The sequence below is a fragment of the Myxocyprinus asiaticus genome, chromosome 46 (genome assembly GCF_019703515.2).
Source record: "Myxocyprinus asiaticus isolate MX2 ecotype Aquarium Trade chromosome 46, UBuf_Myxa_2, whole genome shotgun sequence".
In the NCBI taxonomy this organism is placed as follows: Eukaryota; Metazoa; Chordata; class Actinopteri; order Cypriniformes; family Catostomidae; genus Myxocyprinus; species Myxocyprinus asiaticus.
Window position 1 is genome coordinate 27,253,343 of NC_059389.1, and position 27,457 is coordinate 27,280,799.

At 37.4% G+C, this 27,457-nt stretch overlaps 2 protein-coding genes across 2 annotated transcripts in view; one reads left to right on the top strand and one right to left on the bottom strand.

Moving 5' to 3' along the window:
• Positions 1–2,440, top strand: part of LOC127436304 (WW domain-containing oxidoreductase-like) — a 378,771-nt gene extending 376,331 nt beyond the window's left edge. The window contains exon 9 of the mRNA XM_051690377.1: positions 1,076–2,440. Within this exon, the coding sequence (XP_051546337.1) occupies positions 1,076–1,267 (192 nt within the window). The 3' untranslated portion in view covers positions 1,268–2,440. The remainder of the gene's footprint in view (positions 1–1,075) is intronic.
• LOC127436309 (transcription factor Maf-like) overlaps positions 2,237–27,457 on the bottom strand; it is a 130,237-nt gene continuing 105,016 nt past the window's right edge. Inside the window, exon 3 of the mRNA XM_051690382.1 lies at positions 2,237–2,383. The gene's annotated coding sequence lies outside the window, so the exon portion shown is untranslated. The remainder of the gene's footprint in view (positions 2,384–27,457) is intronic.

Here is a 27,457-nt window from a genome sequence, read left to right on the forward strand (position 1 = left end):
AGCAAATGATGCTAGAGGCTGTAGCTTTTAGCCTCCTCATTAGCTGACACCGGTTCGATTCCCACATGGAACCAAATGCATCTTTTGGGCTTTTCACTGAGCCTAATTGTGTATTGGCATTACAATGGACACTGAAATATGGGGTATATATCTCCAAATGGCTAGTCTGTCTAGTTGAAATCTTTGAGTTGGACCTTCTTTAGCATTTTGATGTGTGCGCGTGTATAGGAGTGTGTGTATACTCAAACGCCTTCTCCAGCAGTCCCCATTGACTCAATGACATCCTAAAATCTCTTTGACATGAGATGAATGGACAGTTTTGGCAGGCTGCCTCACAGTCCTCTTTACAAGACTTCCCCAAAGCACTTCCTTCTGCTATGTACAGTATCTACAACTATACTGTTTGTGTATGTGTGTGTGTTTGTCATTGTCTGTTTCTTGGCAGGGCATACAAGAGATATAGAATAAACCTGCCAATTTAATAGTTCTCAGTTCCAGTTTCTGAGACATTGTATCCTGTTTTTCTTACTTATTGCGCAGAAAACACCAAGTGCATGTAATTTCTATTGTTGTCAACAGTTGGCAGTTGGTTTTTCTGCTAACTGAACCCTAGACAGCATACAGCATTCAGACATTGTGAGGTTTGAGTCCACCTTAAAAGATTTAATAGAACTTGCCAGTTCCACCATAAACCAGCTCATCTTGGTGGTTCCTAGCCTGGTATTTGGCAGGTACCTACAGTATATGACAGCATGCAGGTTGTTGACAGCCTGTGTACAAGTAATAAAGGAACTCCCAGTCTGTTGCATGGTTTCTGTCTTTGACAGGCTGTGAAGCAGTTTTCCCCCCTTCTTATGATAATTTTTAGGGAAATAAAACAAGTCTCAGATGGTTTTATTGACCCTTGCATACTGGGCATTGGCGTCTATGGTCTTTGGTATTACCCCAACACGTTTAAGAGCATTTTTTGCAATTCTTTCAACTGTCACTTCTCCATACAGTTCTCAACTCCATTTTCGGTCACATTACTTGAGTTGATTATGATGTTTGTCCTCATTTTCTTGTGTTATTGCAGCAACAGGGAGCAGCCACTACGATCTACTGTGCCGTGGCTCCAGAGTTGGAGGGTCTCGGAGGGATGTACTTCAACAACTGCTTCCGCTGCCTGCCCTCTCTGCAAGCCCAGGACCCAACAGCTGCCCTCAGTCTTTGGGAACTCAGCGAGCAGCTCATCCAGGCGAGATCAAATCCATGTCAGGCGCTTTGACCCCATCCAGCGTGGTCTTGCGGCCTCCGTAAGGTCGCCTAAATGAGCATCACCACTACGTAGAGGATGCAGGCATGGAATAACCATTGTTTAAAGGGACAAAAAAAAAAAAAAAAAAAAAAGATGAGAAGATGCAATTCTAAACTGTACAAGGACGTTGGCAATTAAAGGTGGAAGTTATCTGGGAATCTGGGCTGGGAGTTCTACAGCAGATAAGGAGATGTGGAGAGACAGCGAGAGACTCAATTCAATTGTGTTTCTCTCAAAGACATAATCACTGGGTTAGGGTTTTAACTAGGTCTAGCTCACTCTATAAATGTCTCATTAACAAGCACTAATGTTTGAGTTGTCTATAAAGGGGGCATTATATTTACTAATATGGTTTCAATTAAGTTAACCTTTACAAGTGGAGGTTTACCACATACAAATACTCATCTGTCTGAAGATCAATATCAACCCATACGCCTGTGCAAATACAAATGTTGAGTAAATGTTTTAAGGGGTGTAACCTACAGAGACATAATGCAGGAAATGTACAATTTGTGAACTATTTACAAACATGGTATTTTCACATTTCTAAGAATAAGCTTGAATTGATATCCTGTACACAATATATACACAAGATGCTATTCTGGAAGAATTTGAATGCTGTTGTTGTTTGAAACCCCATCTGGCTAGAGCCTCTGAAATTCTACAAAACGCTACGCTAATATGAAGAACAATAAAACCGCATCTGATATGAGAACCGGAGGGCCGTCAATGGCAGAAAATGAGAACGTTTTTGAATTCTTGAAATATCTGGTGGTTATTCCTTTTTGGGTTCCTTTTATTGTCCAATTTGCTTTGTCAGACATGCAGGGATGTTTCAAGGCTTTGCTCATTTTTCATTGTTGTGACATCTGTAAATCAGGGTGAAGTCAGTAATTGGGGATTTTGGGTAAGGCTGAGGGATGGCACTCAGGTTGATAAAGGGCTTCTTATTTCTCTGACTCCTCCATCTTCTTCCTTCTCCTCACAGTCTTCTTCATCAGGGGTTGATTTTGGAGAGGTTGTGCTTTGTGGCAGTCTTGGAGCCATAGGTCACCCTAAGCCAGAAGCATTCCAGTGTTGCACTGTCTGTAAAACAAAGAGAAAGAAAGAGCGGGATGTTTATTAAAACATGATTCGATTCTTCTTTGTGTCCGTGGTGTGTGTGTGTGTTTTTTTTTTTTTTTAAAACATTTGAACTGTATCACTAGGGATTTGAATTATAAGTAATTTAACCATTCCAGTTCCGATTCTGATTCCTCTTTCTGATTCTGATTCCATAGCGGTTCCAATTATGATTTTTAAAATACTTTTAAAGGAAGAAATATTTGGAAATAAGAAATGCAAATTAAGACCTCTCTGCCTTTTTAATTAAGATATATTTTTTTATTTTTTTATTTTTTTAATACCACTAATTACAGCAAAACATAATTAACTACACATTATCATATCAACAATAATTAAGTAATACTGATTTTATCTGATTTAAGTCTTTCAAGCCTCAAGTACACATAACACGTCATTTGGACAGAAATCAGACTACACTTTAGTCTATACTGGTCGCACTGTATGTTTCGTGCTGCAGATTTAAAAGAGGCTAATGTGAAATACAATAAAACCGCATCTGATCTGAGAACCGAAGAGCCGTCAGTGGCAAAAAAAACAAAAAAAACCAAAAAAAAAGTAAAAAAACGAGAAAGAGTCTTTGAATTCTCGAAATATCTGGTGTTTGTTCCTTTTTCAGTTCCTCTTAAGAGTCATTCATTTGTGAATTGGACTACACCGGCTGCTCTTAATATTTTGAATCTGTAGATTCAAAAGAACTGGCTCATAAGAGTCATTCATTCAGGAATTGGACTACAGTGGTTGCGCTCTATGTTTCGCGCTGTACTGTAGATAAAAGAAACCGGCTCATAAGAGTAATTTGTTCGGGAATTGGGCTACATTGGTCATGCTGTATGTTTCGCGCTGCTGATTCTGGTACTTAAAAAAGAAATGGAACCAGTTCAGAATAAGACCTGGTTCTCGATTCCCAACCCTGTGTATCACAGAGGGTTCTGAAGGTAACAATGGGCCAAAGTCCCTAACAAATAGTGTTGAGAAGATTCATTTTAGCGAAGAATGATTAATTTATTTATTTTTTCCCCAGTTTGTTCGGAAGGATTTTTTCAATGAACCAGTTTAAAAAAAATAAAAAAAACATTTAATTGATTCATCCTGCATACTGTAAGTCCCAGCAAAAAATGTTTTGTTATAAAATAAATATTTAAATACTTATTTATCACTGTTTCCGATTAAGTAATACAGACTGCATCAATTTTTGCTAAAGTATCAAACAAATGGTGCTGAGCAAATGGATATATGTTTTATTTGTTTTCATGACCCGGTTCAAAGAATAATTTATTATTATTTTTTAAATCTATTATTTTGAGTCATCACTCAAAAAAAGAAGTCTTCTTTTTGTAGTTACATAAATATAGTGAAATGAGAACTGTTTTCGATTCTGTATATATTTTTGGTGTTTATGATTTTGGCGTCAAACACACCTCACAGTTTTACTTTCAAAGTTCCTCCTTACAGTTGAGTGATTTATAATGCTTTGAGAATCAGTTTCACCAACTTATTCAAAAGAACTGATTTAAAAGAACAATTTACGCAAATTGGATATCACTACCAACAAACCATGTATACTAAGCAAAAACATGATTTTTACATTCTAATTACTTTGATTATTGTAAAGGTTGAACACTTGAACATAGTCTGAGTCTTTATTATCACTGCTCCTGTAAAAACAGGACGTCCCTTGAGATTTTAACCTAGAAAAGCCAAAAAAGTATTTTCATATCTCATCAGTCAGTCAGGGGTGAGCGAGTTTCCCAGGAATGATCTGAACCCTTACACGCCTGTGTGTTTAGTGAGGCTTTGACCATGACCCGGAACAACTCTATAAACAAACCACCTGTCACACGCATTACTCGCTCCAACAGAGTAATTGACACATCAAGAAGCCAATCATAAAAGAGACCCGTCCCACCCTTTCACGCTTGTGTGGCCAATGGAATCAATAAACCAGACAGGCAGGGATACTGTAGTACCAGCTCTTAACACGTTTCACACCAGAAAACCAGACAAACACAAATTCTGCATTTTACAAAAAACACATTCTGATATGCATTTCACAAGCAAAATCATGAAAAAAAGTTGTGAAAACATGAGCTGCTTAAATCTTATTTGATCTGTTCCCACCATGTGAGAAGTGTGCAACACACCATATGTGATCTGAAGAAATGGTTGTGTAACACTCAGAGTACATACTGTACTCTACTGCACAAACAGGGTTGTGTAATGTGCACATAGATGGTTTGTCCTGCTCAGTGCAGGTGGCCTATCTGTGTTTGCTCCCCCCCCCCCCCCCCCACACACTCACACACACACACTCACTCACACACACTACTGTATAAGGAAACCATGATGCAATAGAAATTGCACACACACACACACACACACACGTTTTGGGGCACAACACCAGCAGTAGACAAACAAGGTGTTCCCAGATTTCCTTCAGTCAGAGTCATTATAGTTTTGAATTTTAAATTTAGTTTAATTTCTATTTTACTTTCAATTCATCCTTTGAATGGACTGTAGTTTAGTTTTAGTTTTCATTCTATGCCTGTTGTTTTCTAGGTTTTGTGTAATTAAATTTTTTCAATTTTTTCAATGTTTTTATTTTAGTATTTTTGGGCTGCCAAAGTTATTAATTAACTGATATAATTTAAATGTGTTTAGCTGATATAATTTAAACAGTTTGAAACCCTGGTCTAATGTTATCCATATCTAGTTGCATTTTCATGTTTAATGTAGGTGGATTGTGAAGGAAAATCAATTTGTCATCATTTTTATTTTATGTTTGTTAGTTTATGAGTAATTTCCGTCCACAGAACTGCCACTCACTGGATATTTTTGTTTTTTGCACCATTCAGAGTAAATTCTAGAGACTGTTGTGTGTGAAAATCCCAGGAGATCAGCAGTTACAGAAATACTCAAACCAGCCCATCTGGTACCAACAATCATGCCACGGTCCAAATCACTGAGATCACATTTTTCCCCATTCTGATGGTTGATGTGAACATTAACTGAAGCTCCTGACCCGTATCTGCTTGATTTTATGCACTGTACTGCTGGCACACGATTGGCTGATTAGATAATCGCATGGATGATTATTAGTGCCAGACGGGCTGGTTTCAGTATTTCTGTAACTGCTGGGTACCCAGCAGAACATTGCCCAGAGCATCACACTCCACACACCGGCTTGTCGTCTTCCCACAGTGCATCCTAGTGCCATCACTTCCCCAGATAAACGGCACACACGTACACGTCCATCCATGTGATGTAAAAGAAAACGGGACTCATCGGACCAGGCAACCTCCTTCCACTGCTTTAAAGTCCAGTTCTGACGCTCATGGGCACTCTGACCGGTCTGTGGCTACGCAGTCCCATTCGCAGCAGGGTGCGATGTACTGTGTGTTATGACACATTCCTCCCATAACCATCATAAAAATATTCTGTGACTTGTGCCACAGTAGACCTTCTTTCAGTTCGGACCAGACGGGATAGCCTTTGTTGCCCTTGCTCATCGATGAGCCTTGAACACCCAACACCCTGTCGCTGGTTTGTGGTTTGTCCCTCCTCGGACCACTGTCGGTAGGTACCCACCACTACTGACCAGGAGCACCCCACAAGCCTTGCCGTTTCAGAGAAAATCTGATTGTTTGTTTACCATCTAATCTACCCAGACCTTGACATGTGGCCTTGTTAGGAGATGATCAACGTTATTTGCATCACCTGTGAGTGGTCATAATGTTTTTGGCTCATCTGTGTATATTTTGAAACAGTGTGTATATTAGTGTTTATGGACTGGCCCCATTCACTTCCATTGTAAGTGTCTTCATGTAAATGTGTTTTTGTTTATAATAAATGAGGGACAAGTGAAAATTATTTTTTGTGGTAATCAACATAATGCAAGAAATGCTATTAATTTAGCTTCACTTGTTTTGAACACAGGGTATTTCTTCAAAACCTTTACAGTCTGCCTTCATTGAAACAAGAACATGCCATTAGTTAATGATAATACTTAACAGCCCTGAGAAATTAACTCTGTTAAAAACATATTTGAATGATATCAGTAAACGCATTTACTTTGGTCGCCCTTAAATATCAAACTAAATTAAGCTGCGTCTGAATTCGCATAATGTCAGAGATGTACTGCCTTTGATGAAGAACATACAGTACTTCTCTGCTGTTACAGCTCATTGTTTGGGTATGTAGGTAAGTTGTTTGAATATTTGCCCTGACATAAGTTATACGAAATGTGGGCATCGTCTCTGAACTGAACATACTGTATGACGTAGTAACAACAACTGCAAATTTACTTTTTTGTTAAACACCTGATTTAACCACTAGGAACAACTTTCTTAGTATACATAGAACTTACAGTTGAAAATAGTCACCTGACTCACAGATCACCACCGATGTTTTAAATTCAGCGTTTTGAAAGTGACGTCTCCTCAGCAGCCTAGTCATTATGGGAGAGTACAGTCCAGTAAATGTGCACTTCAGAATCTTGCCGGAAACAGTAGGTCATCCGGGTATTTCTCACCTTCTATTTTATGAATGCTAGGATTCAGACTTTCTACTCCACTGACATACTGCTTTTAGCATACTGTATTGTAGGAGAGATATGAAGGTAAAATAGTGCCTAAATGATTTGCATGCACAGAGAAAGAATTGTAAAAGCGTAAATGAAGTTACAAGCATGATAGAAAAATTTGCATGCACAGAGTAAGATTTGTGAAGCGTAAATCAAATTGCAAGCGTAAAAATTAATTGCATGCGCACAGAACATTTTGTAAAGGTGTAAATCAAGTTGCAAGCATAATAATAAAAAAAAAACATATTATATTGCATTAACTTTAATGTTGATTATTGGGGTTGTTACCCTCCCACCCCAGAATCTACGCCCCTGTTTAGGCGCAAAAACAGTGCCAAAAGTGTAAGCATGAAAAAATTTACTTTGTGTTAATACACAATTACAGATTCACAACACATGAATTACACTTATGCAAAGCATTAAAGTATTGCTAATATTTGTTTCTTACGCTTGCAACTTGATTTACACCTTTACAAAACATTATGTGCTCATGCAATTTGATTTACGCTTTTACAAATCTTCCTCTGCCCATGCAAATCATTAAGGCACTATTTTACCTTCATAGAGAGAGAGCATATTCAGACACGGGCCAAAACTAAATATACTGACACTAGAAAAAACAAAAACTAAACCAAAACTATATTATAAAAAGAAAACTACACTAAACTGAAAATAAAAGAGAAATGAAAGTACAATTCAAAATTAAAATAACCCTGTCATGATTCAATGCAAAAATTGCACGTGGATGGGGGTACGACACCAACAGTAGATGAAGGTGGTGTTCCCAGAATTCCTTATACGAGTAAGCCGAGGTAAAAGAGGTTGTCTCACATGACAGTATGCATAAACAAACAAGCTACTCCTTTAGTGTTTGTGAGTGTGTGTAGGACTGGAGTAGGGGCGGCACTCTATTTCTGCTTCCACTCTCTCCTTCTTGTTCTATCTGTTCTCTCCAGAGGGGCAGAGAGGGCTGGGAGAGGTAGAGGCAGTAAAAGTGTCAGCGTGTAATGAATGGGCCCCTGATGGACGGAGAGAGAAAGCGAAATGGGGGAGGTAGAGGAGAGACTGCTTGTTATTTGTCTGATATTGAGGGAGGATAGCTAATGATGTGAGGCATGTAAACTTGAAGTGGCACTAAAGCGTTAGTGTGAGTGTGTGGGAACCGGTGGGATCGTCCCGATCCAGGATAACGGGAGATAAAGTGGGAACACAGATGTAGTGTTTCTGGGCCAGCCAGGTGACACACGCTGAATTGTTTGCAAATTGCTGAACATAGATAGCAAAGCCTTCAGTTGCAGAGAGACTCAACAAACGTACAGTAGCATGCTGCAAGCACTCAACCTCTGGATTTTTTTCTTGTAGAAGCCTTACCACTCTATTTATCCAGTGGTGTAACAACAGTATGGTTCAGAATGAAAATCTCAAGTCCTTTGGGGTATATAGACTTGAAATTGAAATTGAAAACACAGTGTCATTCTAATCCCTGGGTCAATGTAATCCTGAGTTATCCTTTTCCATGTTTCACACTATTTATATACTGTGTAAGTAACTAATCCTGGATAGTCAGGTTTCCCACTGTAAACTGTATTAGTTGGGACATCATGTATTTTGGACAAAATTTAAACCCATGGATGGAAGGTGAAACACACGAGGGGACCCCCATCTAGTACTGAAGCTCTCAAAATGCTCATGCGTCCCATATTTGTGTGATGAAATGTTGGCAACGCTGTACATTTGTAAAGGGCTGTTTTTGTATTCATATGTGCTCTTTTTTCATAGGTTTTCTATGTAAACGTGCACCAGATGGACGTCTTTGACCGTTGCGCCACGTCCAGCTGTTTTTTTTAGCATCTTGCACAGCAGTGGTGTGTTTTTTTGATGCTGTGTCAAGTGAAAACAAAAGAGAACGTCATCTTTTAAAAAAGCATGTCTCGGAGACACTTGCAATCTGTTATATGCGTTGCGCTGCATTTAGCTTATTTAAGCGCAATAATATGTTCAATCTGAACATCCCCTGAGTCTTGAGGGGTTTTGGGCACCAGCTAAGACTGGCAAACCTTTCTTGGAACACTTTACATTAATGTTACCTTAGTTAAGGGTTTATAAAGGGGTTAATTAATGACTAATAAATAATTTATAAATGCATTATAAATAATTTATATGCACTTTCAATGCAATACTTTCCTAATAGTGAGCCATTTTACCAAAAATGTTATAAATGCTTATTAACACTTATTCAACATTAGTAACCTATGAAAATGGTAGAATATTCCAGGTTCAATACAAGTTAAGCTCAATCAACAGCATTTGTGGCATACCACAAAAATTCATTTTGACTTGCCCCTACTTCTCTCTAAAAAAAAAAAAAAAAGCAAATATCTGGCTTGCAGTGAAGCCCTAAAGCCCTAAAAGCCCAATGCCAAAAATGTGTATATATATATATATATACACACATACATTTTTGGCATTGGGCTTTTAGGGCTTTTTATTTCAGTTTCAATTAAGTATGAATAAGTGTACTTATCAAGCATTTATAACATGTGAGTTAAAATGCTCAGTATTTGACAAGTATTGCATGAAAGTTGCCCTTTTAATTCATGTTGTTATAACAGCATATCAATTATATATAACGCATTTGTAAATTACTTATTAGTCATTAATGAACCCCTTTATAAACCCTTAACAAAGGGAACAATGTAAAGTTTGACCCCTTTTTTTCAGCAAGGACAAAGTGCATGAATATTTAATGAGGTATGCATTATTGTGTTTATTATTGGTTGTCTACTGATAAACAACTCGCCGTGACATTCTAGCACCCCTTTGTTTGCATTGTAGACCTTGGTCACTGTAATTTGGGGTCACCATAATGGCACTGCAAAAGCAGATGTAGTAACATAGCCTCTAATAGAACTACCCTTAAACACTTGACCAAGATTGACAATTTCTTGACCTACAAAAAGGACGAAAACCATTTTTAAATGTGTCTTAAATGCACTGAGAACAAACAAGCCAATAATAAAAAAGCTCAAAACAATGCTGACAGTGTGCCACGGGTGACATAGCATCTGAGCTTTCTGCCATAAGGGCTTCTAAAAAACTATAGGCTTGATGTCGGTTTCTGTCCTCTGCCCAAGCCTCTCTCCCTCCAGGGAAGTCTGGGTGGCCGTCGTTCGGTATTGTGACCCTATCCTGTCTCCCCAGCAGGCGGAGCAAATGCTCAGCTGGCTCTAGACACAAGCTGCCATTATTGTTTTCAGACTCCCTGAGGCATAGATTCTGATAAAAAATAACAACAACTTTGCCTCCAGAGCTGTACCATTTCCAGAAAGTCTGCCCTCAGTGAAGTCCTGGTTCCAAGAACATACAGTTGGAATCACAAGGGAGATTTTAAAGAGTCAATGTGAAATCGTTCATAACTTTTAACTTGAAAATATGACGTATTTTATGTGCAAGTGAATAATTAGTGGGAAATAATGTAGGGCAGAATTTAATTGTATCTATCACGATTTGATATGATAAAGTTGTAATTAGATGTGTTTACTAAGGCAAGCACAACTATTAGGGTACTGTTGCTCATACTGTTGCTCATATTTTTTGTTCAAATTCCCAACCGAAGTAATTACACAGGAGGAATCTGCACTTCTGGGCACTTCAGAGCAGCAGCTTTTAACCTCCTGAGACCCGAGCGTGACTGCTGTGTGCATTTTCCATTTCCCTTTTTGATTTGTAACTAGTAGCACTTAATAAACAATTATATATATATATATATTTATTATTATTATTATTATTATTAATTTTTTTATTTTTTTTTCTAGAGCAAAAAGTTTTCCTAAAAATAGATGTGCACATATGTGGACAGCTGTATTAAGTTGTGGCATTTTAAATAATACCAAGCTATAAAAAAGTATCTTTTTTTCATCTTATTGTTTATTATGTTTTCAGGAGTGTTGGTTATTTGTGTTTTTGAGATGTTAAAAACATTAAATCAGAAATTAGCATACATAATTCTGAATCAAAGTAATGGCCAGCATCATCCAATCACTGCCAACCCTTTTAAAATAAAATTATACATTATAAATTCTGAATCTATGTACCGATTACCATTATACATGTTTACCAAACATGTTGAGTGTTCCAAACATCATCTGCAGCCTGAAACTGAACTTTTGGTCAGATTTTAGAAGTGAATGCACTTAGCTTCATAGAGAGTTATAGGATTATCCCTTGCTCCCTATTTAGTGAATGACTTACGGTAACCTCCAGTGTGTTGTCTGTCTGCACTGGTTTCAGAACAGTTCGAAATGCACCTTATTTTCATTCTAACTCCATATCGTCGCTGTCCGATTTAAAATAGGTATCTCCACTTTTGTCAATTTTGACTTTTTGCCATAGACGGAATGTGCCAAATGACCTCTTCCTACTGTTTGAATTGTGTATCGAAATGACCAATGAAAAGATGTTTAATCAGGCTGTCTGTTTAACAAGCATCTTGTAGATTGTTTATGAGAAAAATTGTTTTTTCATGCTCTTGAAACATTTTTTTTTTTGGAGATACGTGTTTTTCATCAGACAGCAAAGATATAAAGCCTCTAAAACAAACTTTTTCAGCTTTTGGATGAACTCATTGATTCTCAATGTGAAAATGCACAGTGGATATAGGAATGCATTTATTAATGTTAATAAATAGAACCGTATTGTCCAGTGATAACAAAATAAAATATAACAAAATGTATGTTAAAATGAAGCCAAATGACCCACAGATGTGTTATTTAAAACAAAAACAAAAATAAAAATAAACTTTTGAGGAAATAATGTCCCATAGTCCACAAATGTGGACATCATGTTTATCAGCGTGCTGACATGTGAAAAATAAATGCATTTTTTTAATGCGGCATATCAAACTAAACTAGAGACACTACTCTTTACACGCAAATAGGATTCAATGAAAAAACCTAAAGAGGTTTCTTACCGGAGGCACTTTTAGAAGTGCTTCAAGGAAATCGATGCCATATTGTTGTGTCACGTGACTCTGTGCACCCGAAGTTTAACCCTTAAATGACAGTTAAGTGTGTTTTGAACAGTATTCAGTCTGTTTAAATTAATTTAAATTATGCATTGCGTATAGCAAAGCCAAAATACAGTGTCCATGCATGTAGACACGGGGTCGCATGAGGTTAATGGTGGATGAGAGCAGTGCCACACCATTTTAAATGGTGGTATGTATACAAAATCTGAGTTTGTCCTAATAAAAAAAAAAAATTCTTAAAGGTGCAATCAGTAATTCTAATCCAATACACTTTTTGTCCAATTCTGCAAATATCTCCTCATAGTCTGCTAGCTGTCTAGTAAAAAATCTAGTATTTGTACACAGCCCTGGCTCTGTAAATGGGACAAAAACAAAGTGGAACAGACCGATCTACACAACACTACTCCAGCCAATCAACAACAGGGGGTGGTTCTTGTGCATGCACAGGATGGGGGGTGGGGGCAGAGCGAGAGGGATTTTAATTAGAAGAGTGACGGCAAATCTGGCTGATGCGAACTTTCTAAACTCCAAGGAGGACAAATGGCTGAGAAACAGACCAAGAGAAAAAGGTCAGACAAATATAAACTATAAAAGAAGGATTAAGATAAGTCGAGGGCTAGGAGCCGCCTCAACATCGGCAAGGCTTTTCAGCGGTGGAGAGACCTCCAAGGAGAAAAAGGCTTGAAGACGGATGCAGAAGTTGCTCTTTTTCTTCTCGATAGGTGGGTAACATAAATTTTACTATGTTTCACAGAACCCATATATGCTGTTGTGGTGATGTTAGATTTAGTAGCAGGAGAGTTGTGAGTGTCTGGAGCAGGTGTGCGTAAAACCGTCTCGCGTGCATGAATTTGGGGAGCGGAGCATCCAAAGGAGCACTGAAGGGAGGGGTGAGTTTGTTTTGGCAGTTGAGTTCGAATATCAACAGTGTTTCTTAGGAATCGCTGAGTGCACCTTTAAATAATGTTATGGAAACGGATGTTTCAACCCCTCAAAAAAGCACTTTTGGGGCTTTTTTTTTAGCTTAATCTGAGCAGGTGCCGATTGAAAGCAGTTATTTTCTAGGGTGCCAAAAGAACCCAGAAGAGCCCCATTTGTTTGTAAACAGTAACTTCATCTATTACTTTTCTAAACAATCATACTTTTCGCCTGGCAGATGATAAAATGGGTGAAAAAAAATCCCAGAATTACACAGAAGAAGGCACCGAAGCCATATCTAGAGACCATCATAGAGACTTAGGGCTGACCTCTTGTAAATAACCACTTAGTGACTTCCCAGAAAGCCCTAGCAAATGCACAGTAATTGGCCAAAACCCACTTAGAACGCCTCACTATCAGACTTTAGGGCGTTCAGGCTCTTGTCAGTTGCGTCTACAAACCAAAGGCAGATGGGCTGAGACAGGCCAGGCAACCCTGAAATCAAAAAATCTCATCTTACCTACAGCCAGGGATCAGGAAGTCTCCTTTAAACTCAAACTTTGTCTAATCAAGGCTTTTTTATCCACATCCATGTGTGAGACATTTTGAGAAAAACTGCAAAACTGATCTGCTTCTACAACCATGCGTGTGGTGCCAGGACAGCTTTTGTTGTCTGAGGCATTGGAAGATTCATGGGTGGATGTTTTTCTCGTTTTGTCTACGGAGACGTACTGATCTTTGTATTGGAATCATTTGATAGTTAATCAATACTTTTTCTTTCAGCATGCCGGGCGAGAACACAGTGAGACGTTTTTCAAAGGCCGGCCTTGATCCTGGAAAGAACAATTTATACACACTAACTCACCTGAGTGCATAATACAGCTCTGTTTCCACAAGTCTAGCTTGAAACATCATTATACCCCATATTAACATTCACATATTAACTTCTAACAAAAAGTACAGTGGTATTACCATGTTTTTTTGGACATGTACCTTGACAGTATAACTTTTTTTTACCTGATAATACCATGTTTTTTTAGACATGTACTATCATGATATTCTTTAAAGTACCTTGGAGTACCATGTAAATACCATGGTTAATGATTATGGTAATCATTCAGTACCATGGTATATATCAAAACAACATTATATTACCATCTGATATCATAAATCACTGTACCATTGTAACCTACACTTGGATCTTTGAATTAAACAGCTTTATCTAGCTTAAAATAGCTGTCTATATAACATCTGTGGACTAAGAACTCAAATATACCCAGACATCCAAGGTAAAAACTGTAATATAAAGAATTCCGGTGTTACTGATATGCTCAAAAGCAATACATGGTCCGGTTCAGGACAGGCCAGTGTACTGATGCAAGACAAAAGGTGACTTTCAAAGGTAAACGGATCTCCCATTGACCCCCAGTATATGTCTGCATCACTTCCTGTATGTACAATCCTGGCTGTAACCAAAAGCCACTCTCTGAACACTCACAATGAATCCACCTAATCTCCCCCCATTTACAATGACACACTCAATATGCATCACTCGGGCTGTTTAAATAGAGGAAGAGAGGCATTATGACATCATGTCCTGTAACAAAGCCATCATTACAGCTGATAGTCTGATCTATGACCGGTTCACACACAATCTAACCATTTCCGACTTCCCGTCCTGCTCTGGAATGGCCGGCACAGCCGTGAATAGCGCAGACAGGCTGAGAGCCATACCACATACCAGGTGTTTAATATCAGCACTGCGTGGTGCAATTACCCCACAGAAATGAGCTTTTAATTCAGTTTTATTGGCCCAATATTGCTTCTGGTGTTTAGGTTTTTAAACATTGTAATTAGTTTTGAAAAGACTGGTCGACCTCATTCTATTCCGCAATACCCCATGGCTTTAAACAATGCTCAGCGGTGGTGTGCATGCAGGTTTCTGGAAACGCCTGGGTTGTGTTGAAACACAATTTTAATAGCGCAGTAGAGAGCTTTGAGACAGCTGGGTTCAGATGCAGTTATTGTTGAATATGAAGAATTCATTTTACCAGGCCTTTATAATTTATTTTTGATAATTTTCAAATGCCTTTTATGTACAGATTTTGTTTACCCTTATCCCAGACCCAGACTTTCAATATTAATATATGATCAATCAAATTAAAAAAATATATTTGTTGGCTAATTATCCTGTGGTGCATGTTTTTCCATTAAATAAACTTGTGAGAATTTTTATAAAAGTCCACAGGGCCAAAAGTGCCCACAGTTAAAGAGACACACCCTTATGCAAAGAGAACAGGAAGTTGGGGAAAAACGTATTGAACACACTAGTAAAATGCGCACATTTATATTTTTGCAAATGAAAAAATGGTACTATAGAGCACAACGCATTAATCATTTAATCCAGGTAATATTTCCCTTAATTATTCCATTGAAATTAATATTGGCTGTAGGAGAATAATCATGGTTTATTCTGAAACTTGCACAGGCTTAGTGGGCTGTGAAGAGCCAAAGTGTGTAGATATTTTTAATGAATATGATCAATCGCACAGCTCTCGGAGGAACAGATACACTCGATAGAGAGATGTGACCGGGAAATTTATGATCCACGGCATTCCATAAATGGTCACCTCTCTAGCGCTTGAGATTAGCATGTGATTAAAATGTAGGTCAATATTTATTAAGAGACGTTATAAAGTCAATGTTAGTTTTATGAAATCCAGTAGCTGACTCCGAGAGAAGTTTATGACTAGATAATATGTTTTTTAGAGGCAGTGTTCATAGGAGACACATCTATATTCTGTATATTCTGCTACATCTATTTCTAAGAAGTTTTCATGTTTACATTATGCGTGTACAATGAAAATACTGTCATTGTTTACTCCCCCTCATGTCGTTTCAAGCCGTATTAATTTTTTCTTTCAGAAGGAGGTGTTTTGCAGGATGTCCACGCTTCTCTGTTTAATATAATAAAAATGAATGGTGACTGAGGCTGTCAAGCTAAAAAAAAAGCACTGTAAAAGTAGTTTGACAACATGATCACACAGGAAATCAACATGCTGCTTCCGAAAGTTTACCTCAAAATCGACCCCTATCTGCCGAGTTACTAACAAGCACCATCTCTCATCAGACATTTTTGCATCAGTTCAAATGTATTCACCTTTCCTTCTGGCGCAACTGATAGCATGTTGCATGCGCAGCCTCAGAAACTTGGGTTCCAGTCCTGTGGAAACCAGGAAGTAATCACGTTAACACTAACAATGCTGAATGTAATTTGGAGGTTGCTTTTTCACTCTGAAATTACATTTTTACTCCACCGACACTTCGATTTTTAGTTGGGGTTTGGGTTGGGGGTAGTTACTGAAAAATGTATTCCTGTTGAATGGATTGCATAATTTACAACTCACTTTTGGCACCACTCTGTGGACATTTCACCTGGAAACTGGAGCTCACATGCCAATACATTCAACAACACTTCCAGCTTTGGCCACTGGGGGCAGTGATTAGAATTTCAGTAAGCACCGATCGATATTGACAGCAGAATTTTCAGTAGCAGAACCTACTGTCTCCAAATTCATGATGTATTCTGAAGTTTGTTTCGAACTGCTTTTTGAAGTCTTCCCAAGTTTATTTCAAACTACATTTTGAAGTCTTATGAAGTTTGTTTCAAACTACTTTTTGAAGTCTTATGAAGTTTGTTTCAAACTACTTTTTGAAGTCTTATGAAGTTTGTTTCAAACTACTTTTCAAAGCCATCTGAACTTTATTTTGAACAACTTTTTCAAAGTCTGCTGAAGTTTGTTTCAAACTATTTTTCAAAGTCTTCTAAAGTTTTTTTTAACAATTTTCAAAGTTTTCTGAAGTTTGTTTTAAACTGCTTTTCGTAGTCTTCTGAAGTTTGTTTCAACTACTTTTCAAAGTCTTACAAAGTTTTGCTTTTAACAACTTTAAGAGGTCCTATGAAGTTTGTTTTGAACTACTTTTCAAAGTCTTCCAAAAGTTTGTATCGAACTGCTTTTTGAAGTCTTCCGAAAGTTTGTTTCAAACTATTTTTCGAAGTCTTCTGAAAGTTTGTTTCTGGCAACTTTAAGAGGTTCTCTGATGTTTGTTTTGAACTACTTTTCGAAGTCTTCCAAAAGTTTGTTTCAAACTATTTTTCAAAGTCTTCCAAAGGTTTGTTTATAACAACTTTAAGAGGTCCTATGAAGTTTGTTTTGAACTACTTTTCAAAGTCTTCCCAAAGTTTGTTTCAACTATTTTTCAGAGTCTTCCAAAGTTTGTTTTGGACTACTTTTTGAAATCTTCCGAAAGTTTGTTTCTAACAAATATACTTTCAAATATGGCACATTAAGGCACATTGAGTGATGTGTTATATGTGAATGGCCATATCTGAATGCAAGCACAGACGTTTGAGAGCTACTCAAGAGGAGAAGATTTTCAGAGAAAAACAACTTAAATATCAGTCTGTTTCTCATAAAACCCACTTGTATGGCTTCAAAAAACTTGGAATATTGCATATGTGTTGTATGAACTACTTTCATGGTGCTTTTAGAGTATGATGACATAATTTTCATTTTTGGGTGAACTATTCCATAAAAAATAAATAAATAAAAAAAACTTCCATTCACTTTTAATGGTCTTGAACAAAGCCCTTTTGATCTGAGCTGAATAAATAGTCTGTTTTCTCAACTTTCTTTTGTCAAATAAATGTGGGGTCAAATAAATGTTTCCAAAATGTGGGGAGAAATTCGACATACTTAAGAAAGCAGATACTAATCTGCTTGCCCCTTTTTTCCTCAGTGTGTGTGTGCCATTGTGTGTGACATACTTTTACCCATTCAACAGGGCAGAACATGATTAAATGCACTAGCGCTCACCTGCTATTATAACACAATAAGATAGCAAGCTCTCATACATTAAGAGGAAAATTTCACGCCACAGAAATCAGAGTAAAGTACGGCCACAAATGCTGGGACATTTTTCCACATTTATCTCCACTGTCTCCTTACGTTTTAGTCGAAATACTGCCTGTGAAAAAGCTCTGCTTAGCACCACACAAGTTGACCTTGTAAACCTTGACTTATTTTGTTCGCTCTTTGTGCAGAATGGAGAAAGGGAGGGTGCCGAGACGAGAGAAGTCAAACCTGTCATGCCTTTCAAACAAAAAGAAAAATGAGCACTTGGGCCCAAGTACAATTATTCCCTCCTGTCTAGAGATTCATCAGCGAGAAAGAGCTGCGGACAACTGCGGAAAGAAAAATCGAGAGTTCCAGAAATCGAGCGAGTGCAGAGAGAGGCGGTGGACAGCCATCGAGGAGAGAGAGAGAGAGAGAGAGAGAGAGAGAGAGATTGCAGGTAAAAGAAGAAAGAGGATTTGTCAGTGCTTTAGTGGAACACTCGCAGCTAAAGGCTGAGGTGGCAGTAATGAAACATTCATAATCGGCACAGACACGCTTCAACACACTCGCTGACACACTGTTTAAGCACTGCCGCCACTCCAAGGTCACACACACACAAACACACACACACCTGAGAACAACCAAGACTGAACAGCACGAAAGCAAGTGCTCTCTCTCTCACACACACACATTTGCAGCTGTGACTCAAAAGAAAACTCAGTGTGATATATGTGTTACACAGCAGTGTTCATAAAAGAAAATAAATTAAAATAAATAAATAAATAAATAAATAAAAAAAACTGAGAACAACTGGATCAAAGAATTAGACAAAGACAACAGATTTAAATAATAATAATAATGTGGTTCCCACAAGTTTGCATTTTAATACTTTCAATTAATCATCTTTTATTTATTTTTTTATTATTATTATTCTAATTAATTATTATATATTATTGTATTACACAAACACACAGACACACACACATATATACAGGTGCATCTCAATAAATTAGAATGTCGTGGAAAAGTTCATTTATTTCAGTAATTCAACTCAAATTGTGAAACTCGTGTATTAAATAAATTCAGTGCACACAGACTGAAGTAGTTTAAGTCTTTGGTTCTTTTAATTGTGATGATTTTGGCTCACATTTAACAAAAACCCACCAATTCACTATCTCAACAAATTAGAATACATCATAAGACCAAAAAAAAAACATTTTTAGTGAATTGTTGGCCTTCTGGAAAGTATGTTCATTTACTGTATATGTACTCAATACTTGGTAGGGGCTCCTTTTGCTTTAATTACTGCCTCAATTCAGCGTGGCATGGAGGTGATCAGTTTGTGGCACTGCTGAGGTGGTATGGAAGCCCAGGTTTCTTTGACAGTGGCCTTCAGCTCATCTGCATTTTTTGGTCTCTTGTTTCTCATTTTCCTCTTGACAATACCCCATAGATTCTCTATGGGGTTCAGGTCTGGTGAGTTTGCTGTCCAGTCAAGCACACCAACACCATGGTCATTTAACCAACTTTTGGTGCTTTTGGCAGTGTGGGCAAGTGCCAAATCCTGCTGGAAAATGAAATCAGCATCTTTAAAAAGCTGGTCAGCAGAAGGAAGCCTGAAGTGCTCCAAAATTTTTGGTAAATGGGTGCAGTGACTTTGGTTTTCAAAAAACACAATGGACCAACACCAGCAGATGACATTGCACCCCAAATCATCACAGACTGTGGAAACTTAACACTGGACTTCAAGCAACTTGGGCTATGAGCTTCTCCACCCTTCCTCCAGACTCTAGGACCTTGGTTTCCAAATGAAATACAAAACTTGCTCTCATCTGAAAAGAGGACTTTGGACCACTGGGCAACAGTCCAGTTCTTCTTCTCCTTAGCCCAGGTAAGACGCCTCTGACGTTGTCTGTGGTTCAGGAGTGGCTTAACAAGAGGAATACGACAACTGTAGCCAAATTCCTTGACATGTCTGTGTGTGGTGGCTCTTGATGCCTTGACCCCAGCCTCAGTCCATTCCTTGTGAAGTTCACCCAAATTCTTGAATCGATTTTGCTTGACAATCATAAGGCTGTGGTTCTCTCGGTTGGTTGTGCATCTTTTTCTTCCACACTTTTTCCTTCCACTCAACTTTCTGTTAACATGCTTGGATACAGCACTCTGTGAACAGCCAGCTTCTTTGGCAATGAATGTTTGTGGCTTACCCTCCTTGTGAAGGGTGTCAATGATTGTCTTCTGGACAACTGTCAGATCAGCAGTCTTCCCCATGATTTTGTAGCCTAGTGAACCAAACTGAGAGACCATTTTGAAGGCTCAGGAAACCTTTGCAGGTGTTTTGAGTTGATTAGCTGATTGGCATGTCACCATATTCTAATTTTTTGAGATAGTGAACAGGTGGGTTTTTGTTAAATGTGAGCCAAAATCATCACAATTAAAAGAACCAAAGACTTAAACTACTTCAGTCTGTGTGCACTGAATTTATTTAATACACGAGTTTCACAATTTGAGTTGAATTACTGAAATAAATGAACTTTTCCATGACATTCTAATTTATTGAGATGCACCTGTATATTATATTACATTTTTAATTATGTTTTATAATTATTTTAAATAGTTGTGTGCCATTCATGATTACTGTACACATTTATTATTATTATTTAATTATTTTGTATTATTTAAAAATATTTTTAACTATAATGTTTTAAATGATATCTTAATTATTATATTTTTGATTATTATGTTTTATACAAATTTTAATTATTTGTGCATGTCAGGTACATGTCAGGTACTAAACTTATGAAGTGAAACTGAATTTACTGTAATTTATCATGTTTTAATCAGGGTCAGAAATTAACTTTTCCATTAAGAGGCAATATTTGCAACTGGTTTTAATTTTCCGGGGCATTTCATATCTTTAACAGGCATTTTCTTCTAACTAAATAATTATGTGACTGTATGTCAAATACTTACATTTTATCAATCAACATCAATATATTAATATATTATCAATATAAATAACTGGATTGAGAATTGTTTTACCTCTTACCCATAAACTAAATCAACATATACTTGTACTTTATACAAATAACATTTATAAGTATAAATAGAGGAATTCATATTAGAGCATTTTTGTCACTTTTCAGTGGTATTTTTGTTTTGAACACCCCCTAATTTCTCACCCTGGTTTCAGTGTAAAATGTGTCCACTAAGACCCTCAATGAACAGACTGTCATTGCACATATTTACACAAACTCAAAAGCAATATCTAGCTTCTGAAATATTTTGAGGCAACTGCTTTAGAAACTTTTATTGGATAGGACAGTGGAGAAGAACCCCCCTCAAGGCAGATTTTCGAACTCAGGCACCACGCACTGTAAGTGTTTTGATGTTATGTGCACTATCCACCAGGCCATGTCTCCAAAACTTTCTTTTCTTTTCTTTTTTTATTATTATTATTATTATTTATTTATTTATTTTTTTTGTGGGAGCCATGACCTAACAGCTTTGCACATGCATCAGTCATATTGTATTGGAATGGTGCTCATTTGGGAGATCAATCCAAATGACCTGCGTTGTGTCTCAGTGCCATTAACACCTCATCATCTCTCTTCTTTCACTCTTAAAACAAAATGACAAATCCACAAAAATAATAATAATAATAGAAAAGTTTAATTAAAAAATGTTAAATTCTTTTTTTTTTATTCCCTCAAAATTATGTATCAGTAAGTTGAAATATCTGCAATATTTCTTGTGAGAAACAGTTGAACCCAGTTTCTCTTTCTCTCTGTCATTTGTCCCCTTGTTAGAGTTGTGTTAGTAACTGTCTACAGCCGCCATGTTCTCTATCAAAACTCATTTTTCTCTAGTTATAGGTTTCTGCACTGTTCCAATTGATCTCAAAAGTATAACAAAAATAGATTTGTCACCAGCAATAAACAGACTTTTAAGAAATAGTTCACCCAAAAATGAAAATTTAATCATTTACTCACTCTCATTTTGTTCCAAACCCACACTTTCTCTCTTCCATAGAACACACACACACAAAGATATTTTGAAGAATGTCCAAGCTTCTCTTTTCCATACAATGAAAGTAAAAGGGGACTAGGGATTTTAAGCTAAAAAAATGACAGAAAAGGGCTTTTTTTGTGTGTGGATTTTTTCCCCTTTTTCACCCAATTTGGAATGCCCAATTCCCAGTGCGCTTTTTAAGTCCTCGTGGTCGCGTAGTTATTCGCCTCAGTCCGGGTGGCGGAGGATGAATCCCAGTTGCCTCCGCATCTGAGACCATCTTATCACGTGGCTTGTTGAGTGCGTTGCCACGGAGACATAGCACGTGTGGAGGCTTCACGCCACCCACCGTGGCATCCACGCTCAACTCACCATGCGCCCCACCGACAACGAACCACATTATAGCGAGCACGAGGAGGTTACCCCCTGTGACTTTACCTTCCCTAGCAACCGGGCCAATTTTGTTGCTTAGGAGACCTGGCTGGAGTCACTCAGCACGCCCTGTTATTCGAACTAGCGAACTCCAGGGGTGGTAGCCAGCGTCTTTTACCACTGAGCTACCCAGGCAAAAGGGCTTTTAAAGTACCATAACAATAGTAAATACGACTTGTGCTCTATATTCCAAGTCTTCTGAAGTCATTCAATAGCTTTGTGTGAGGAACAGATTGAAATTTTAATTGTTTACTGAAAACCTTCCTCTTTGCAAAAACTCTCAAATATAATTTCTGTGCACATACAGTATATTTATACATGACATGAAAACATGTTGCAGCAGATTTGAGCTCTTTAACGACCAGTTTTTTTATGCAGATGTGAAAATACGATTTGAGAGGAAAGATTTTCAGTTAATAACTTCTGATCTATTACACACATAAAGCTGTTATATGGCTTCAAAAGAGAAGTTGTATAGAGCACTTTTATTTGACTTTTATGGTGCTTTTTTATTTTTATTTTTTGTCATATTGGAGTCCCCATTCACTTTCATTATATGGAAAAGAGTGGCCAGTATATTCTTTAAAATTCACCTTTTGTGTTCCATAGAAGAAGGACAGTAGGGAACTACCTTATTACAGCTTGTTAAAACTGCCTGATGAACACAAATGAATCTACTGTATGAGACGATGTCGTTTAACGCAGCATAATTAACCATTCTTTCACCCTCATTAGAGTCTCTCTGCACATCCTTCTTTTATAAACTGTATTATTACAATGTAGTTGAGGAGTCTGCACAGGTCTGACTCCCTCCCTCTTGTTCTTTGCTGTTTTTGGTATTATTTAATGATGTCTGTAAATGAGTTTGAGCCGTTAAATACTCCTCGTGTTTGTGTTCAGTCCTGAGGCATACACATGCTCACCTTTGAAGTGCTAAAGCCCCTCAGTGGGAGCCCTTAACTAAAGAAAACGACCCAAACATGACTAATAAGAACCAAACTAAAGAATTAGCTTTTATGACAACAGCTATTTACAGTGTCTAATGAAATATTTTCAAAGTCTCTGTGAATCACTCCATATCATAGATTAGCACCTAAAACAATGTATGACTTATTTTTTATAAGAACGACATTCCTCACATGGGTTCTGCAGTCCCATTTACTAATAAGACAATAAATAAATCATAAGAAATCATATATAGTACCTGTCTGTGCTATATTAAAGCAATAATACAATTGAAGCAATGTGTTACATTTATTTGACCACAGTTAAGGACTGTTCTTAAGCATGACACAAGATGAGTGCCTTCAATCCCCTTATCTTAGTAAAATCACTGTAACACACAAACTTTCATGGTTTATTGCTCTTATAAAATGGCTGCAACAGTTATGTGATAAACAACATCACTGATCAATATTGACTTACTACACTGCGTGCCCAATTATTAGGCAAATTGTCTTCCTCAGGATTAATTTTATTGTTGAACAAACACAGTGCTCTCAGTCAATCCAAAATGTTATTGAACCTCAACCCTGAATGTTTAACAAAGAAAAAGTGAGTTTTGTCTTTCTCAGGGGAATATGTAAATGTGCACAATTATTAGTCAACTAAATTACAAAAAGACTTTCTCCCAACTCAATTGTTTATTCTCAAATTTTAGAGTAGGTGCAACAAATAAGTAACACAAAATGACAATTAAATAAAACATTTTGCCTTTCAAAAATATTCAGTGACCAGTATAGCCACCCTTCTTTTCAATAACTGCCATGAGCCTTCCATCCACGGAGTCTGTCAGTTTCTTGATCTGTTCACGATCAACTTTCGCTGAAGCAGCAACCACAGCCTCCCAAATGCTGTTCAAAGAGGTGTATTGTCTTCCCTCACTGTAAATCTCACATTTGAGAAGGGCCCACGAGTTCTCAATAGAATTTAAGTCAGGTGAGGAAGGGGGACAAGTCATTATTTGGGCATCTTTGAAGCCCTTGCTGGCTAGCCAAGCAGTGGAGTACTTGGATGCATGTGATGGAGCATTGTCCTGCATAAAGATCATGGCCTTCTTGAATGCTGAGGACTTCTTCCTGTACCACTGCTTAAAGAAAGTACTTTCCAGAAACTGGCAGTAGGTTTGAGAGTTGAGTTTCAGTCCATCTTCAACTCGAAAAGGTCCAACTACCTCATCCTTAATGATAGCAGCCCATACCAGTACCCCTCCTCCACCTTGCTGGCACCTGACTTGAAGTGGTGCCCTGTGTCCATTAGTGATCCAGCCACGGGCCCATCCATCTGGTCCATCAAGAATCACTCTCATTTCATCTGTCCATAAAACCTTTGAAAAATCTGTCTTCATGTATTTCTTTGCCCAATCTTGACGCTTCAACTTGTGAATATATTCAGTGATGGTCGTGTTTCAACCTTCTTGACCTTGGCCATGTCTCTGAGTACTTGACACCTTGTACTTCTGGACACTCCAGGTAGGTTGCAGTTCTGGAATATGGTAGCACTGGAGGATAATGGGTTCCTGGTAGCTTCACGTTTAATTCTTCTTAAGTCTTTTGCAGTTAATTTGTGCCTTTTCTTCTCCATGCGTTTTTTGCACCCCAGTTGACTATTCGCAACAAAACGTTTGATTGTCCGGTGGTCACGCCTCAATAGTATAGCTATTTCAAAAGTGTTGCATCCTTCTGAAAGGCATTTTACAATATTTGACTTTTCAGTGTCAGTTAAGTCCCTTTTTTGGCCCATTTTACCTGAGGTAATGAAGCTGCCTAATAATTATGCACACCTTGATATAAGGTGTTAGTCACTTTCGCCACACCCTCCCTCATTACACAAATACATACCACCTGAAAATGATTGAATCCAATAAGCATTCAAGTTTATATGGTTTGGAGTTGGAAAATGTGCATGGAATACTCACTTGCCTAATAATTGGGCACGCAGTGTATAAATATTATAGTAGAGTTTACATTTCAAATATTAAGCGGAATAAACAATTCTTCTGGGAAATAACATATTTCATTAGCATAGTTGTGGGCTATGTATGTTGACAATTATTTAACCATGTGAATGCGGGACACAATATCGGACATTCTGAGTGCTTCAATAAGGGACAGGGGTCACCATCAAGCCTCAGACCAGGGGGTCTTTGTCTGCTTCAATACGGGATGTTTCGCCATCCCACAAGCATCTTAGCTGACTGTCTTGCCACTAAAACATGGGACTATACATATTTTGTTCAGGACGTCATCATTTCAGCCAAAAAATGGGACATCCCAGCAAATACAGACAGAAACACTAGTCTAGTATGTGCATTTAACAGCATTTTAAAATGGAATTTGTGAGTCTGAACTATTATTTTTTTATATAATAAATGAATAAATGAATAAAGCACAGATGGTCATCTATTACATTAATTTTGCCACAACTAAAGGGCGGTTAGACTAGACCCATATAGCAAAATAATTTTGGACAGCGCAATGGACAGAATATGACGTCATGCATGAGGGCTTCTGGTTTTAATAAATAATATATTACAAATAAAAATATTACTATATTCAAAATGTTAAAATATACCATCTACTCAATTTCCAGCTCTGAAATTGGTATTCTTTGTATTGAACCAAGACGTCAGTGTGTGAGCTTTACATCTATCGGTCACACTTCTTGTCATTTGACTTCGCAGGTCAGGGTTCGCCAAACTCGAACTTTCGTCTACAGTGGAATGCAAAATTTCTTTGGACAAGCATGTGTTGGATGCGTTTGAATAGAAGTACATGAAATGTAAAGTGCAATAAACAATAATCTTCCGCCAAGTAACATAGTTTGTAGCAGAACAGTAAGCTGTTTACAGTTGTTAGGCAACATAATGATATAAAGATAATTCTTGGAACGATGATTGGCGAATTAACATACAATTTCATATTTGTGCGGTCACAGCGGTGGATATAACAGTTATTTTGAATTGCCTTCAAATTGGGGCTTATCCAATCAGATTTTCGGACTGGAAGAATCCACTGTACAAATGAATGTAAGGTGCATCATAGAACTGAACTGCATAAAAATTTATTCTGACATCTGCATTATCTGTTTGCCTTAAGTCAACTTAAAACACCCTATGCAAATTTTGGATATTTGTGATAACGGGATATATGTGAAAAAGTGTCAAAATCAAAAAGATAAAATACACCACTATTAAATAAATAGTTTAATTTATATATTAATAATGTTAATAATCACAATAAACAATTATTTCAGCAAGTAACATAGTTTGTTTGCCTAACAGTAGTCCTTTTACAGTAGCTAGACAATCCAACGCTAAAAAAATCAAATTAACATTTGCAGAATTATGGTGCATTAACGACATGTCAGAATTACCGTAATTACGAGATTCTAACTTCTAAAAACCTTTCACGTTTTCGTAGAATTTTAGTGCCAACATAAGCAAAATGATAAAGAGACCAAGTTAAATAAATAGTTACATTTATATATGTGTTAATATTAATAATAATCACAATAAACAGTTATTCTGCCAAGTAACATAGTTTATTGCCTAACCCTAGGCCTTTTACAGTAGCCAGGCAACCCAACAATAAAAAGATTGAATGAATAATTGGAGAAATATGGTGTGTTAACATCGGAATTTTCATCGGAACGTCAGAATTACTGGAATTACGAGATTCTGACTTGCAATTACGAGTTCAACGAAACTGTTAAATAATCAACAACAAAGATACACAAGGATCCATTTTGGCATTATGAGTACTGCCATAGAAACTGACAGTTTTCGTCTTCTGAGGCGAATCCACAGTTTTCCTGAGCAATTATTGGGCCATGATGATTCTAGTTGCCTGTTTTCTGTTTCTGTTCTCGAGACGCAATGTAAAAGTAACCAAACGAGTGATCCAGATGGAGAACAACAACCATTTAAGTGTTATTTGGAGTCAAAATGAATTTCACGCTCAACTTGTGGAGTTGTTGGCTGTCATAACAGCTTAAAATAGTTAATGATATCAACATAACGAACCTCGGGCAAACACTTCATGTCATCTGGATATTCAAGTGAGGCACTGTAAAAAAACTAGACTCTGAAGTATGTCAAATGTTTTTGACAATATCTACAACCGTAATACTTTACCTGCTAAGAATATATACTGATGCGGGTGAAAACACAG